This window comes from Lissotriton helveticus, chromosome 9 (genome assembly GCF_964261635.1).
Source record: "Lissotriton helveticus chromosome 9, aLisHel1.1, whole genome shotgun sequence".
Taxonomy (NCBI): domain Eukaryota; kingdom Metazoa; phylum Chordata; class Amphibia; order Caudata; family Salamandridae; genus Lissotriton; species Lissotriton helveticus.
The window spans coordinates 738,482,459-738,499,936 of record NC_136070.1 but is presented as its reverse complement, the minus strand read 5'-3'; the positions used below and the strand labels follow the sequence as shown (position 1 = coordinate 738,499,936).

Here is a 17,478-nt window from a genome sequence, read left to right as displayed (position 1 = left end):
GCACGCGCAGGCTTTTGACGCAGCATTGTCCTGAAAGTGACTGAGTGAAATCTTATAGATTTCACTCAGCCACTTTTGCGAGGCGCACCTGCCCCGGAACGCCCACCCTGCGCCGGAACGCCTCCTGATGGCGCAGGGCTTTACAACGTGACGCATCTCCTAGATGCGTCATGTTGTAAATAGGGCGTATTGTTTGCGCCGCCGTTGCGTCAAATAAAGTGACGCACCGGCGGCGCAAGGCCTTCATAAACGTACCTCCAGCTTTACGCTCCAGCTTTTAGCTCTCCAACTCCCGGGTCTTCATAACATACATTCCACTCCCCAGTTCCACGTTCCACTTTACATAGGAACATTCCAGAACTCTAGGCAGGCCTTTCTCTGCATTTGTATCTTATTATGTTTATTCTGTATTTTGTTGCTTTCTATGTTAAGACACTAGCCATTATTAGTTTAGGTATTTTCTCATTTTTGGCTAAATTTATTTGTTGTGCTGATTCTAAGCTGCAGCGCTACAATGCCTATGCTTTTGAAAAAAACCCAAAGAAAAACAATATTAAAAAATTGCTAACAACAATATACATATTACGTTGCAAGAAAACATACATCCATAGTACTCTCCAGAGAAATCATGAGCTTGGCCACTCACCCAGACTCATGGTGTTGATGATGAAGCCTGTAAGCCCCATGCCAGTCAGGAAGCGAAAGACACAGTATGCGATGAAATTGGGGGACAAAGCTACCCCGACTCCCATGACAAAAACCTGTATAAAGCACCACAGCAAGATTGTCCGCCGACCGCACCTGAATCACAACAAAGAGAGAATGGTCATGAGAAACAAAGTTTTACATTTTAAATAAAGCACCCGTTTAAATAATTCCTCAACTGTTAATATCTTTGGTATTGCACTCGGTTCGGATGATGGTAAAATGGGAATGATTTAATTAATTTCTCATGCATTCTTGGGGCAATCTGGGCAAAGAAATGACATCTCAAAATCTGCTTCCTTTCTGTTATCACGTCTGCTACATTATAACATTTGCAATGTGTTTTTATGGTGCTTCACATCGATTTTCTACCACTCCTAAGAGCTGTATATGACATTTTAGTAGCACACAATAGTTTATTAGAATTAGGGCTGGTCAGCAACTGGCATTCCGCAGCACGCAGAACTTTGCAGAATTTCACGGAGTTTTAATGCCAACTCAGCAGAATTCGACTCCGTGAGCTCCGCCCCCCCCCCCCACCCCTGAGTAGCCTACGCAGACCCTCAGGGTTCCTCGGACCACAGGTAAAAAAAACAGTGTTCTATGATATCGATGGTAACATGGCTGCAACATCTCAAATGACATTATTGATGACAACACTGTGCATGGCTGGGGTGTGTGTTAATTAATTTAGGGTAAGAGTTGCAGATACTTAAAATAACTATAAAGTGTGAATGTCAGTGATTTTGCAAATTTAAAACAGACGTTTTTAACTGACAATTTCACCTAACTATAGCATCGCTATAACCTTTGTTTTTTTTGTGATTTTCCAAGGTTGTCTTTAGTGCAAAGTTTGATTATATTACCATACCTAGCTATGACTTTAACCTTTGTGTTTTCTAGTGAATATATCATAATTATGGATGACGGTGCCTTAGGAACTATTGCCGAGACACTTAATGCTTCCATCCGTCTGGCAACTGTTCCGTCATCGTGGAAGCACGCTATGGTCAGCCCTTTGCTGAAGAAGCCATCTGCCGACCCAGAGGTTCTTGCAAACTATCGCCCGATATCTCTGTTGCCTGCTTTCTCAAAAATTTTAGAGAAACATATCCATGGCGTGCTCTCATTGTACACGGAGAATAACAACTTGCTCCACTATTCCCAGTCGGGCTTCAGGGCAGGCCATTCCACCGAATCTGCCCTCCTGGGAGTCACGGAGAAGATCAGGGGACTTTTGGACGACGGGCAAACGGTTGCTCTCGTCCTGCTCGATTTGAGCGCGGCTTTCGACACCATCTCGCACAACAGACTGCTTGCCAGGCTGAGTGGGGATGGTGTCGGAGGGGCCGCATTGGACTGGATTAGATCTTATCTGAGCAACCGGACGTTTCAGATCTCGTCCTCACATGCCCAGTCGGATATTTTTCCGTCATCCCATGGCGTGCCTCAGGGCTCAATTCTAAGCCCGCTATTTTTCAATCTTTATCTCCGCCCCCTCGCTGATTTAGCAGAGCGAGTAGGTCTTGAACTCATGACCTATGCGGATGACTCACAGATTATTTTTTCCCTCACCAACGCAGAGTCTTCATCCCCTTCAGCTCTGAAACTTGGTCTTCAGGAGGTCTTCAGCTGGATGTCAACTAACCAGCTGAAGCTCAACGGGGAGAAGACGGAGATTCTTCTCCTGGGAAAAAATCGTGATCTGTGGCAGGAGAGGCACTGGCCGCCATCCCTGGGAGCTTTTCCCAGTCCATCTACCCAGGTTAGAAATTTAGGGGTGTGCATCGATGATTCTTTATCGATGAAACAACAGGCTAATAAAGTGGCTGGCATTTGTTTCACGATTATTAAATGGCTGCGGAAGATTATCTGGATGCTGCCTGTGGATACCCAGAAGACCGTAGTCAATGCGCTAATAACATCTAGGCTTGACTACGGTAACATTCTATATCTGGGCTCCAACTTAGCTGTAACCAGGCGGTTGCAGCTTGTCCAGAACTCCGCAGCCAGGCTGTTGTGTAAGATCCCTAGGACAGCAAGGATCTCGAGTCACCTTAGAGACCTTCACTGGTTGAAAGTTGAGAACCGGGTCCGGTTTAAGGCCTTGACCTACATGTTCAAGATTAGAGCGGGAACCGCACCACGGTATCTGCAGAAACTGGTTAAGCCTCATGTACCTGTACGCAATCTTCGCTCTTTAAATGGAGCAACCTTCACAGTACCCAGATTCAAACTGGCCCGAATGGGAGGTAAATCTTTTTCCCGCCTGGGACCAGTTCTTTGGAATTCCCTTCCTTTAGCCCTGCGTAAAGAGGAGAACTATGCCAGTTTTAAGAAACAAGTTAAAACCTGGCTGTTTAATAAATAACTGTTTAAACAAATAGCGGTCAATGTGTTGTCAACAGTTGCTTTCTGTGCCTTGTTCTTTTAGCCATGGCGCCGGGAAACCCTTTGTGGGTATCTGTGCGCATTACAAATGCAAAAAATAAATAAAAAAATAAAATTACAGAGTGGCGGTGGGTACTCTGTAATTATAGTTAGGGTTGGCAGAGTAATGGATTTCTTCGTTTTTTGTCCCTTAATAACTTGCAGCTGTTTGAGAAATCTCCAAAAACCTTTCTTGAACTAATCTGCATTGTACATTGGCAGATGATGGAAAGTTTTATAGAGTTTTGTCAAGGGGGTGCGAAGTTAAAAGAGGGGTCCCAAAACAGTTTTTGACCCCAATACATGTTACTTAGACTTTTGCGCTGTATAGCAGCAAAAAAAAACAGCAGTATGGATTTGAACAAAAATTGAAAGGAATGTAGAATATAGTGTGCAGATGATCCTTTTTATGTGGGAACCAAATTGGTTTAGTGGTTGGTAAGTTATACGGCAAATACGCTCAGTGATATCTGTTGTTTCATATATAACACAATACTACTAAAAGGGGCAAAGAAGCCAAAAACAGAAAACTAGGCTGCAAATGTAAAGTTTCAGTTTGTTGCAGGGATTCTGCTCATGCACAGAACAATGCACAGGAAACCAGGACCTCTGTGTATTGTGGTGTACCAAAAAATGCACCTCAGTGCCTAGAACCCCGATCCGACTAGCATTAGTGTCTCATTCGTTCTCCGTACTGCAGCGAAGCTACCAATCATTAGACAACCTAGAACATGCGACTTATTAAACTCTCAGCAATAGTGGGAATCAAGAACACTCTTTCGTTATAACTCTCATACCAGTCCACAACATGAGTAATCAGAGACACAGTATAGTTTAAAATGTCTATTTAAGATGCAGTACTTTCGCCAATACTAACAAAAAGATGCATAAGAAAAGGGGAAATCATATTATAAATGACAGTGGAAACAGGATTATAGCGCTGTTACCACCGTTGCCGTGCTTGGAGCTAGTTTTAATTCATAATAGAAGAAGACCTCTAGGCTTTGAAAGGGACCCCATACCTCCAAGATCAGATGGAATGAATCACATCCCAGTACTAGCACAGCTCCTCGATGTTGGGAAGGTTGTATCCAAGTGCCTCCTCATGCATACAATGCAATATTAAAAGCACCCGAGTTTGAGCAGCTGCGTTTTCAGTTATGTCTAATGTGCGCGGGACTGATCAACATGAATTAACAGCATACATTGTTATTCGACCTTGGATGAGCAGTGCAGACTGAGGGCACAGAGCGCGCCTAGATTTGTGAAAAACAGACAGTTCTTATGTGAAAGAGTACAAGCAGGTTATTTACGAGAGCCATATAGTGTTGTGTGCAAAAGCGGCAAAAGCAGCAAAATGGCATTTAAGCATATACCTCACTTATGCTAACATAGCAATGTCTGCAGTTGATCCTGTATCCTCACTACAAGTGCTCTACATGAACAACTGAAAGACCCATTTATGGTCGCATGCTAATGGAGAACAATAAACAAATACATAACAAATAGGATACATCTTAATCAAAATACGTTTTCTTTACATGCTCTCTGGCTCACAAAATAAAACTGCCCACAACAGGCTAAACAAAAAACATCTTCCTTATGCACTCCTGACATGAGAACAGGCCACTAGGAAAAAAAATCATAACTTCATTTTTAACAACAATGTTTGGCTTTCATTCACTTTGGGCATCATATGTACCGCAATACACCTAAAAGTATCAAGGTAGCCCAAAAAATAAACTAGACTGCATATGTAATTTTTCAAAATTACTACACGAACAACCAAAATATACATTTATGGTCACATGATTATCTAAACCAATAAACAAATATGTAATACAACAGATAAAATGAAAAAAGTCACATTAAGGGGTCGATTAGGATGGCGGACGGAAATGGGTACTGTCCGCCATGGTGGGGGAAATTTTACTCCCGGCAGCGCCGCGGAGATTCCGCGGTTGGCATTAGGATAATCATGTCACGAAACTCCGACCGCGGCGGACGGATCATAACCAACACCGTCCGCGGTGGACGGAACACATCCAACTCCGTCCGCGGCGGACGGAGTCCAATGAACAACCACTGCCGCGGACGGAAATGACCGCGGAAAATAACACATGTAGCGCCATACCTGTGAATACTCCGTGGCCGCAATTAGGATAAATCCGCCCGTACCACGGAACTCACAGCCATCCACGTCCGCGGCGGAAAGAATGCTACGATAACCACAGCATCACTGCGGAAGGCCAACACGCACAACATCCCTAGCGGCAAACAAATGTTAGAAAGTCTACCGCAAGTCCAAAGCAAACATACGAACATTGTCAACGCCCCCCCCCCACACACCAACATCAAGCACAAGCCGCCATGACACGTCCCAATTATCCAATAATGCACACTAGTCAACACGCCCACCTACCACCTGACTGCCAACAACCATTGAGACACGACTATAAAATGACACCCACACGCTACCACAATCCTTTGCATCACAGCATTGCTGCTAGTAAGAGGCCCAATTCGAGGTACTGCAAACTCACATAGAAGACACACAACCACCACCCTACCACACCCACCACACAAACACCCACCACACAAATCCTACACATCACACACCACACACCTGCACCCCCCAACTCACTCAACTCACACACTGAGCACCACACACCATGGCACCCAAAAAAAAACCTAAATTCACGGAGACAGAGTTGAGGGTAATGGTAGATGAAATAATCCGTGTTGAGCCCCACATCTTCGGGGCCCAAGTCCAGCAGACGTCCGTGGCGCAAAAGAACCACATGTGGGACAGGATCGTCACTCGGGTGAATGCGTCGGGGACTGTGCCGAGGACGAAGCATGACATTCAGAGGCGGTGGCATGACCTGAAGACCAGGGTCAAGGGCATCCGAGCTAAAAACTTTGCCAGAGCCAATCATACTGGCGGTGGCACACCCCCGGAGCCCATACCCTACACCGATTGGGAGGAGAAGGTGCTGGTGATACTACACCCAGAGAGCCTAGATGGACTTGACGAAGGAGAAGAGACTGGTGAGTACAAACCAAGCACCACGATCAGCACGACATGGTCAGGCTCACACAACTGAGAAGAAACATCTCCTACGCCCCAACCCATGCACGTTGGACACCAACTCACTAACATGTCCATGGCTCCCAACAGGCCCCCATGTTCATGGGGAGGGTGGTGGTGGTGGTGGTGGAGGGTGGGGTGTGTGAGAGGCCCAAACTACAACTCCCAACAGGCCCCCATGTTCACGGGGAGGGTGGTGGTGGTGGTGTTGGTGGAGGGTGGAGGGTGGGGTGTGTGAGAGGCCCAAACTACAACTCCCAACAGGCCCCCATGTTCACAGGGAGGGTGGTGGTGGTGGTGTTGGTGGAGGGTGGGGTGTGTGAGAGGCCCAAACTACAACTCCCAACAGGCCCCCATGTTCACGGGGAGGGTGGTGGTGGTGGTGGTGGAGGGTGGGGTGTGTGAGAGGCCCAAACTACAACTCCCAACAGGCCCCCATGATCACGGGGAGGGTGGTGGTGGTGGTGGTGGTGGAGGGTGGGGTGTGTGAGAGGCCCAAACTACAACTCCCAACAGGCCCCCATGTTCACGGGGAGGGTGGTGGTGGTGGTGGAGGGTGGGGTGTGTGAGAGGCCCAAACTACAACTCCCAACAGGCCCCCATGTTCACGGGGAGGGTGGTGGTGGTGGTGTTGGTGGAGGGTGGGGTGTGTGAGAGGCCCAAACTACAACTCCCAACAGGCCCCCATGTTCACGGGGAGGGTGGTGGTGGTGGTGTTGGTGGAGGGTGGGGTGTGTGAGAGGCCCAAACTACAACTCCCAACAGGCCCCCATGTTCACGGGGAGGGTGGTGGTGGTGGTGGAGGGTGGGGTGTGTGAGAGGCCCAAACTACAACTCCCAACAGGCCCCCATGTTCACGGGGAGGGTGGTGGTGGTGGTGTTGGTGGAGGGTGGGGTGTGTGAGAGGCCCAAACTACAACTCCCAACAGGCCCCCATGTTCACGGGGAGGGTGGTGGTGGTGGTGTTGGTGGAGGGTGGGGTGTGTGAGAGGCCCAAACTACAACTCCCAACAGGCCCCCATGTTCAAGGGGAGGGTGGTGGTGGTGGTGTTGGTGGAGGGTGGGGTGTGTGAGAGGCCCAAACTACAACTCCCAACAGGCCCCATGTTCACGGGGAGGGTGGTGGTGGTGGTGGTGGTGGAGGGTGGGGTGTGTGCGACAGGAAACAGAAATGTCTAAAAATCTATATAACCATGTAATGTCCACATCACTGACCAGCTCCATCTTGTCCCTCAGGTGATCGTCAACTGACTGGGGAAACCAGTACCCGGCCGCCAGCCTCGCCTCCCACACCTACAGGACTCTCTGGTGACGAGGACACAGGCAGCTCCGTTGCGGAGGATGGAGCGGGACCAAGCACGCAGCCAGGGCCATCTGGCTCACAGGGACTCCCGGGACCGACCAACATCGCATGTGTGACTCCCGCGACACCTGTCTCTGTGATCTGCACAGTCCCCACCACCACCAGTACCACCAGTACCACCAGTACCACCAGTACCACCAGTACCACCAGCACCACGACTCCTGCCGGTGCCACCCAGCATAACCCAGCGCACAACGCTGGTCCATCGGCCTCACACACAAGCAGGGTGAGTGGGCCACAAACACAGGCAACGGGACATCAGCCAATCAGGCGAGCCACACACCGCCGTGCAGAGGAAGGACAGCTACCCCAGCCAGTGGCACAGTCCCTACAAGCCCTTGCCAGGTGCCAGGCGTCATACGACCGGTCCCAGGCAAACGCTGATCGTGCACACCAGGACTCAGTGGGCAACACCAACATCCAGCGCGAAATCTGTGGCATCCTTGGCCAGATGTTGCAGATCATGGGCCAGCAGGCAACGATGTGGAGGGAATGGGTTGGCCGGAACAACCCCCCCCCCCTCCACCAAGTGTCGTAGCGCCACCGCCACCGTCACCTCCGCCTCCACCGCCACCTCCGCCTCCCCCGCCACCGTCACCTCCGCCTCCACCGCCGCCACCACCACCTGTGCCCCTGGCGACGGATGTGGCCCATCAACAACCTGCCCTCCCAGCTGACTCTGTTCCACCTCAGAGACGGAGGGGCCGGCCGAGGCAGGAAGTGGCTGAGAGCAGTGTTGAAGCGCCATCCACACGCTCCAAGAGGGGACGACCATGACAATGTCACTGCCTGTGCCAGACATTCACCCAGCTAAGTATCCTGTCCCACAGACAATCATTCCCACTGGTCTGCTGGACTACCCTGACACCCCCCAATGTGGTGTCAGCATGGACATTTCATCTGCCATTACCTTCAACTCCAACTCCCTCCACCCCACTTACTTGTAAATATTCACCAGCACAGAAGCACAACCTGTAAATAAATAGCACTTACTCACACAATGATGTTTTGCCTCCATGTTTATTCACATGATTGCCTTCAGAAACAGACGTAAACAGGTTCAGGGATCATAGTCGTACATGATCATGGCGCTGCGGGAGTGACCTAGAGAAAATCAGAGACAGCAAACACACGTCAGGAAACAGATTCACACACATCACAACACAATGCACAGCAACATTACACAAACGACAACCATCACAAAAGCATGGGATGAGAGCACACACATCATGGAGACTTGTATGTCCAAAGACATGAAGACACACATATGCAACCATCACAAACAACACCCAGCTGATTAACCCCACATCCACACAACACCAGCAAACATACATGAGGCATTGTCAACCGCCACTAGAGGTAGTTACTCACATTCAAGGGAAGTAGCGATCTATGAGCTGGCGCCTCTGGTCCACACCTTCCTCCTCACCACTATCCTCATCAGTCGACATGGGTGGGATGGGAGGCAGAGGAACTCCTTCGTCTTCAGGGTCCAACAGCAGTTCAATGTCATTGCGTACTGCCAGGTTGTGGAGCATGCAGCAGGCAATCACGATCCTGCATACTTTTCCTGGTGAGTAAGTCAGGGCCCCTCCGGTCTTATCGAGGCACCGAAACCGAGACTTTAGCAGTCCAAAGGTACGTTCGATGACTCTCCGTGTCCTTCCATGTGCTTCATTGTACCGCATTTCACCCGCTGTTCTAGGATTACGTAGGGGACTGAGGAGCCAGGGCCGGTTTGGGTAAGCCGAGTCGCCTATGTAGGGGGATGACAGAGACAAACATCACAACAAGTTATGGTGGGTACCACATGCAACATAGAGATCACAAGAGTCCCCACTGCACACTCACCAACAAGCCACGCTTGACCGGGTCGCAGATTAGCCATGAGTCGTGGGACATTGCTGCTCCGCATGATGTGGGCGTCATGTGCGGATCCAGGAAATCTTGCACACACATGTGAGATGATGTTGTTTGCCAGGCACACCACCTGCACATTCAGCGAATGGAAGTGTTTGCGATTCCTGAACACTTGTTCCCGTGCCCGTGGTGGAATGATTGCGATGTGTGTGCCATCAATTGAGCCCACAATTTGAGGTATGTGGCCCAGTGCATAGAAATCAGCTTTGACAGCTGGCAACTCTTCCGGCCGTGGGAAATGTATGTAGTCATTCTTGTACAGCATCATAGCTGTTAAGACATCCCGAAGAACCGTGCTGAACATGGCCTGTGACATCCCCCCGGCATGTCCAACTGTGTACTGAAATGTGCCAGTAGCAAAGAAATGTAGTACCGCCATGACCTTTGCAGTGGGTGTAATCGACCCAGGATACGTCCTACGTGGCTGCAGATGAGGAGACAATTGAGCCACAAGCTCCAGCAACCGACGTCGATCCAGCCGGAATTTCCGAATCACCTCCTCGTCAACCATATCCTCCAGCACAGTGTATGGCCGATGCACATTTGGAGCCCTCCTGTGTGGGAGAGAGATGTAACTTAGGTCAACTTACAAACGACGCATACGTGTACAACTCCATCACATGTGAACCTTACTGACAAAACTTCAGTCTTCACCCTAATGATTAGTAGCCACATCACAGACACACATGCAACTGCATGCACACAAACGATAATTATACACACGCCATGTCATCAAGCACAAATGCCAACACCAATAATGATGTACATACGGTAATTACATGCATGGTGACACAACGTACAAAACACATACACGGAATGCATGTGTACCACCACCACTGTAGTCACCTTGCCAGAACAAGACACAGACAACAGATGCATAATTTGGCCACACAGCCGTGATGTACTGTGTAGTTGTGAAGATGTAAGAACGTCTGTAGGGTCACACCCGACGTCAACACGTACAAATGCACATCTGTTGCCCATTGTGTGCCGACCGATGGGCATTGTATGGACACACATGCTATATTGTATGACATATGACCTTTCCCTATCACGCTCACATCCCTCATGACGCAACTGCACACAACACATCACGGTGCAGCGTCTGACAAGATAACATAATTGGCGCCGCCATGGCGGTGCTCAACTTCCGCTACTTCCCAAAGGCCATACGCGGCCAGCGTCCCTCTTCCCATTGGCTGCATGTGCAGGGACCATCACGGGCACACATCGGCAACCGCACGTGCAAGCCTCAGGCACGGATGCTTCAGTTGCAACAATGTTCTATCACTGGCGCCTCCATGGCGGTGCACGTACTCAGCGGGGGAGGTGCAGGCCTATACACCCTGTAGATGTACTCAATGGACATGCCAGTTCATGACCCCCTATGGCCGCATATGGCCAATCGCAAGTAGCGGAAGCTGTGCACCGCAACAACAGGGCCAGTAATTGGCCCATTTCACGATCACGCTTCCAGGGCTGACCAATTGCTGGCGACGTATGCCACTGACACGTGCTGAGGGCCCTATATATGTGTGTTGGCCAAAATGACACTTCCTACCCTGGGGACCAGTGCTGCCTGTTCACCTCGACCTGCTGCTGCTGCTGAGCTGACCACCGACTGCTGCCTGTGACCATCACCTCGACCTGCTGCTGCTGCTGCTGAGCTGACCACCGACTGCTGCCTGTGACCATCACCTCGACCTGCTGCTGCTGCTGAGCTGACCACCGACTGCTGCCTGGGTACCATCACCTCGACCTGCTGCTGCTGCTGAGCTGACCACCGACTGCTGCCTGTGACCATCACCTCGACCTGCTGCTGCTGCTGAGCTGACCACCGACTGCTGCACTATTGCCATACTCCGTGATCTTGCCATGTCGAGAGGCAAAGAGATCCGGTCTCGACCCTTCACCGCCGCGGAGCTTGATGTCCTCGTGGACGGTGTACTCCGCAACTATGGACGCCTCTACGGCGCACCAGGACGGGTTCTATGTGCAGTGTGGGACATGTTGGTGTGCATGAGGGGGCCAAATAATCTGGCCTATTTCTATCTTAGCTGTGTAGTGTGGGCTAGACATATGTTCCTGATTGTGCATGGCTGCTGACAGTTACGTCTTGCCCCTATGTGTGTGACAGGCCACCTGTCCACTGACTTAAACCCTTTTGTCTCCCATCATGGTAGGTCAAGCTGCACCTTCGCAAGGACCTGTGGAGGAGCATAGCACGGGAAGTACGGGCATTGGGGGTGTGCAACAGACGACATACACACTGCCACAAACGCTGGGACGACATTTCCAGGCTGAGCAAGAATGTAGCGGAAGTAACACTGGGCCTGATTCCAAGGACGCCCCGTCTGGCCCGACGCTCCATGACCCCTCTCATGCACCGTATCATTGCAGTGACGCATCCTGAACTGGCCGAACGTCTGAGTGCCGATCAACAGCAAACTAGCGGTGAGCATACTGTCTGTGTAGGAAACCTGTGAGTGCTATGCATGTATTGGTGCACAGACACACTATTGTGTTCCGTGTTGCGTATGTATGTCTGTGATGCCATTTTGGTCCCATTGGGTGGTTCTCATTTGACATCCAGGTCCGCCATGTTGACACGCCACTTGCTTAGTAGTTGAGTGTTGAAGCACATCCCCTAGTGGTCCATGGCCCCATGGCAGGAAATGTGAGGATGACTGGTAGAGGTGGGCCATGTCCAGGATGAGGGCTACAAAATGTTTGTCAGCTATGTAATTTGGCAATCCTGTTCCTTCTGTACGTCAGTCTGCCCATGACTCACACATCTTTTATGTGCATTTCAGCTATGACAGAGGACACTCAGCCACAGACGGTGGAGAGTAGTCGAGGAAATGAGTCCGGCTCAGACTTCGCACACACGCAGACTGACACAGAGGAGGCCAGCGCCGGAGAGGGGGACAGGACCGTCCCTGAGGACTCGCATGTGGAGACACCATCGTCCTCCTCGTCGGACACTCTTGGTGAGCCTGCACTGTTGTCACAGACTGGGAGTGGGCACTCATCACCTTCTGTCGGAAGACAGCACACAGGGCCCACACTTCCGCCAACTGCACCATGTACTGTTCGTGGCCGGAGGAGTAGGGGGAGCAGAGTGGCGTTCGGTGCAGGCACCGCTGCCCCTGCCACGGTGAGCCAAAATGCACTGTGTGCTGAGGCCGTTGATCTGCTGCGACAGCTGTGTGTGGGGCAGACCAATATGACAAATGCTTTCCAGGACCATGATAGGAAGTTGGGGCAGGTGGTGGCTTTCATGGAAGGGATGCATGGCGATCTTGCAGGTCTACACAGGACAGTGCAGTCATTGGCAAGCAGTGTGTCGTCTGCAATAGTACAGTCGCATGAACAGGGTGCTACTTCTGTTTCCCCATCTACACCACTGGATGTCTCAGGGGGTAGTGATTATTCTGAGCAGGACTCAAATACAGGTTATTGCACTAGAAGCAGCGTCAGACAGCACGTCAGGGCACGCAGGGCACAGACCCCATCCCCTAGATCAGCTAAATCTGTTCAAGTAGACGACGTCAGATACACTGGAGTACACACACAGGATCCACAAGTGTTGTTGGGGGACATGCCTTCAGGAGCTACACAGGCATTCAACACAAAAGGTACTCCCAAGGCAAGGGATACTCACATGTCCATGGACTGTACCTTGGACAAGGCCAGTCAGAAGACAAAGGCACCTACTAAGAGCAGGGAGACTCCCAAGGGCAGGCCCACAGCAGAGGAAAGGGACACTCCCAGGGACAGTGACAAGACAAAGGCACCTACTAAGAGCAGGGAGACTCCCAAGGGCAGGCCCACAGCAGAGGAAAGGGACACTCCCAGGGACAGTGACAAGACAAAGGCACCTACTAAGAGCAGGGAGACTCCCAAGGGCAGGCCCACAGCAGAGGAAAGGGACACTCCCAGGGACAGTGACAAGACAAAGGCACCTACTAAGAGCAGGGAGACTCCCAAGGGCAGGCCCACAGCAGAGGAAAGGGACACTCCCAGGGACAGTGACAAGACAAAGGCACCTACTAAGAGCAGGGAGACTCCCAAGGGCAGGCCCACAGCAGAGGAAAGGGACACTCCCAGGGACAGTGACAAGACAAAGGCACCTACTAAGAGCAGGGAGACTCCCAAGGGCAGGCCCACAGCAGAGGAAAGGGACACTCCCAGGGACAGTGACAAGACAAAGGCACCTACTAAGAGCAGGGAGACTCCCAAGGGCAGGCCCACAGCAGTGGAAAGGGACACTCCCAAGGGCAGGGACAAGACAAAGGCACCTACTAAGAGCTGGGAGACTCCCAAGGGCAGGCCCACAGCAGAGCAAGGTCCATCTCCCAAGGGCAGGGACACACACAGAGAGCAGGTGTCTACTGGAGACAGGTGCACCACAGACGACAAGTCTGCTGGCAGGAACAGGGCGGCGACCAGGGCACAGGCTACATCCAGAGACAACACTCCACCTAAGGATAAGGCACATCCTACGGACAAGGCATCTAGCATGGACAATGGCGCAATCAAGGACAGGCATACTTCACCCCTGGCTGCACAGAGGCTGATGTTTTCTACTAAACGCCAAACTGATGTCTCCGCGGCGGAGTCCCCCCATACCTCCACTCCCATCCAGGCCAGTCAGAAGCAGAGGAGGGTGTCCCCTGTTGTTGCATCCCCCATTACACATGATTCCGAGTCCAGGCGGCAGGCACAGAGCAAACGACAAGCAGGCTCCAGCACGTCCCCAGAAACCAGATCCCCGCCAGCAGATGCTCTACCTATGGTGGGTGGTGATTGTTTGGAGTCCCCACCACTTGGCAGTCCTGTCCTGTCCAGGGTGCACTCACACATCCCTAAGAAACGCAGACACACACCATTGACACCTGCCAACCCCGATTTGGCTCTAGGTCAGCTATCCCCAGCTCCCAGGCCCACCCTGCCTCCTGGCCCATACAGCCCTGTGGCTCATCATTTCAGTTGTCACAGTGGCGCTGGTGCAGTTGACTCTCATGTATCAGATGGTGGCACAGTGTCAGTTGTGCCCTCTCCTGTTGCAGGTCCTGGCAGTGTATCTGGGTCTATGGCTCACGTGTCAGTTAGAAGATCTGTGGCTGTGTTGCACACTCCTGTTTCTGGTGCTGGCAGTCTGTCTGGGTCAGTGGCTCACGTGTCAGTGACTACATCTGTGGCTGTGTCTCACACTCCTGTTGCTGGTGCTGCCAGTGTGTCTGGGTCCGTGGCCCATGTGTGTGTCACTCGGGCTGTGGCTGTGTCTCACACTCCTGTTGCTGGTGCTGCCAGTGTGTCTGGGTCCGTGGCCCATGTGTGTGTCACTCGGGCTGTGGCTGTGTCTCACACTCCTGTTGCTGGTGCTGCCAGTGTGTCTGGGTCCGTGGCCCATGTGTGTGTCACTCGGGCTGTGGCTGTGTCTCACACTCCTGTTGCTGGTGCTGCCAGTGTGTCCGAGGCAGGTAGTTCACGCAGTCCCCCTGATTCTGTGATGTGAGGTGCTGAACACTTCACTCAAATGTTATTTCACATGGTGTGTCCATTGAGAACTGCGTGGCACTCTTGTGGTTCCTGTGACGGGTTGGTAGGGACACGTACTTGTGCAGCCTATGATGTACCTGCTCTGTACTCTACAATGCCCTGTTGATGCTCTGATACTGCATACTGCCCTCTCGTTACCTGCCTATGATGTACCTGCTCTGTACTCTACAATGCCCTGTTGAAGCTCTGATACTGCATACTGCCCTCTCGTTACCTGCCTATGATGTACCTGCTCTGTACTCTACAATGCCCTGTTGATGCTCTGATACTGCATTCTGCACTCTCACGTGCTGCCTTTTATCAACCTGTTCTGTGCAATGGACTGTTGATGCACTTAGCCCCTCTCACCTGCTGCCTCTGATGGACCTGTTCTGTGCAATGGACTGTTGATGCACTTAGCCCCTCTCACGTGCTGCCTCTGATGGACCTGTTCTGTGCAATGGACTGTTGATGCACTTAGCCCCTCTCACGTGCTGCCTCTGATGGACCTGTTCAGTGCAATGGACTGTTGATGCACTTAGCCCCTCTCACGTGCTGCCTCTGATGGACCTGTTCTGTGCAATGGACTGTTGATGCACTTAGCCCCTCTCACGTGCTGCCTCTGATGGACCTGTTCAGTGCAATGGACTGTTGATGCACTTAGCCCCTCACACGTGCTGCCTCTGATGGACCTGTTCTGTGCAATGGACTGTTGATGCACTTAGCCCCTCTCACGTGCTGCCTCTGATGGACCTGTTCAGTGCAATGGACTGTTGATGCACTTAGCCCCTCTCACGTGCTGCCTCTGATGGACCTGCTCTGTACTCTACAATGCCCTGTTGAAGCTCTGATACTGCATGCTGCCCTCTCGGTACCTGCCTATGATGTACCTGCTCTGTACTCTACAATGCCCTGTTGATGCTCTGATACTGCATACTGCCCTCTCGTTACCTGCCTATGATGTACCTGCTCTGTACTCTACAATGCCCTGTTGATGCTCTGATACTGCATACTGCCCTCTCGTTACCTGCCTATGATGTACCTGCTCTGTACTCTACAATGCCCTGTTGATGCTCTGATACTGCATACTGCCCTCTCGTTACCTGCCTATGATGTACCTGCTCTGTACTCTACAATGCCCTGTTGATGCTCTGATACTGCATGCTGCCCTCTCGTTACCTGCCTATGATGTACCTGCTCTGTACTCTACAATGCCCTGTTGATGCTCTGATACTGCATGCTGCCCTCTCGTTACCTGCCTATGATGTACCTGCTCTGTACTCTACAATGCCCTGTTGATGCTCTGATACTGCATTCTGCCCTCTCGTTAACTGCCAATGATGTAGCTGCTCTGGTGCCCACTTTGCCCATGCTCACGCATACACTGTGATTATACCCCTATTTTGTACAATAAAGGTAGTCTATCAAGTCTCGTGGTCTGTCGTTGTCATTCCTGCTTGCGTACTACAAATGTGTATTCGTATATGCTTCTCATCAGTGGTTTCGGTAACATGACACTCCCCCTCCCTACGTCACGTCCCTTGCTGGTATTCCCCTCCAGACAGCCAATGGTTTGCGCCTTACCTGCGTCGTCGTCCATAGTGGGCCATGACTAGGACGTGGTGGATTGCGAAGAGCATCGGGAAAGCGTGTAGCGCTGGGTCCATGGTGGTGGTCAGCTTGCGGTGGGTATCTCTGCTATGTCACCTATGTTCGCTGTGGGGATTCCGCCGTGTTCAGACAGGTTGTTTTTCCGCTGCGTTTTTATGTGTGTTTTCCGCCATCTTGATTTGGGGGACGGTCTTAGACGTCAGTACGTACGGCGTGGCCTCCGGATGTGTTCCGTCCGCCACGTGGTCGTGTGTAGTTCGGCGGAGGTGCGTGCTTTTCCGTCGCGGACGGAAATTTGACACGTTTTCCTATCCTGATATGGCGGACGGAGTATCCGCGGCAGGCGGACACGGAAAAGGCTTTTTCCGCCTACTCCAGGGCCGCGGTGGCTCTTCCGTCCGCCATCCTAATGAGCCCCTAAGTCTGTTTGCAACTCTGTAGTTATAGATAGGAGTCCCAGAGATAGAAATTCCTCTGATTAATGCTCCAAAATAACTTTATACCTGTTTGACAAATCGCCACAAAACTATCCAGACCTACAACATTTTCTACATTTTGTGAAAATATAAACATTTTTTGTTGATTCATTAAGGGGGTGCAAAGATAAAAAGGAGGGGTCTAAAATGCACTTTTCCACCAATGCATTTTCCCTAGAATATTGTATTTGACGTGGTACAAAAATGGCTTAAAGGATTTACATGCAATTTGGCAGGATTATACATTATGGTGCACAGATGATCCTTACGGAATACTGCAGGAAAGTAGGGCAAATAATTTGAAGTTATAAGTCATTCAAACTTGATATCTAAGACCG

General features: G+C 51.0%; 1 protein-coding gene across 1 annotated transcript in view; it reads right to left on the bottom strand.

Moving 5' to 3' along the window:
* The window catches only part of LOC144783270 (uncharacterized), a 1,224,061-nt gene that overhangs the window by 947,818 nt on the left and 258,765 nt on the right, over positions 1–17,478 (bottom strand). The window contains exon 4 of the mRNA XM_078662335.1: positions 647–801. Within this exon, the coding sequence (XP_078518461.1) occupies positions 647–801 (155 nt within the window). The remainder of the gene's footprint in view (positions 1–646; positions 802–17,478) is intronic.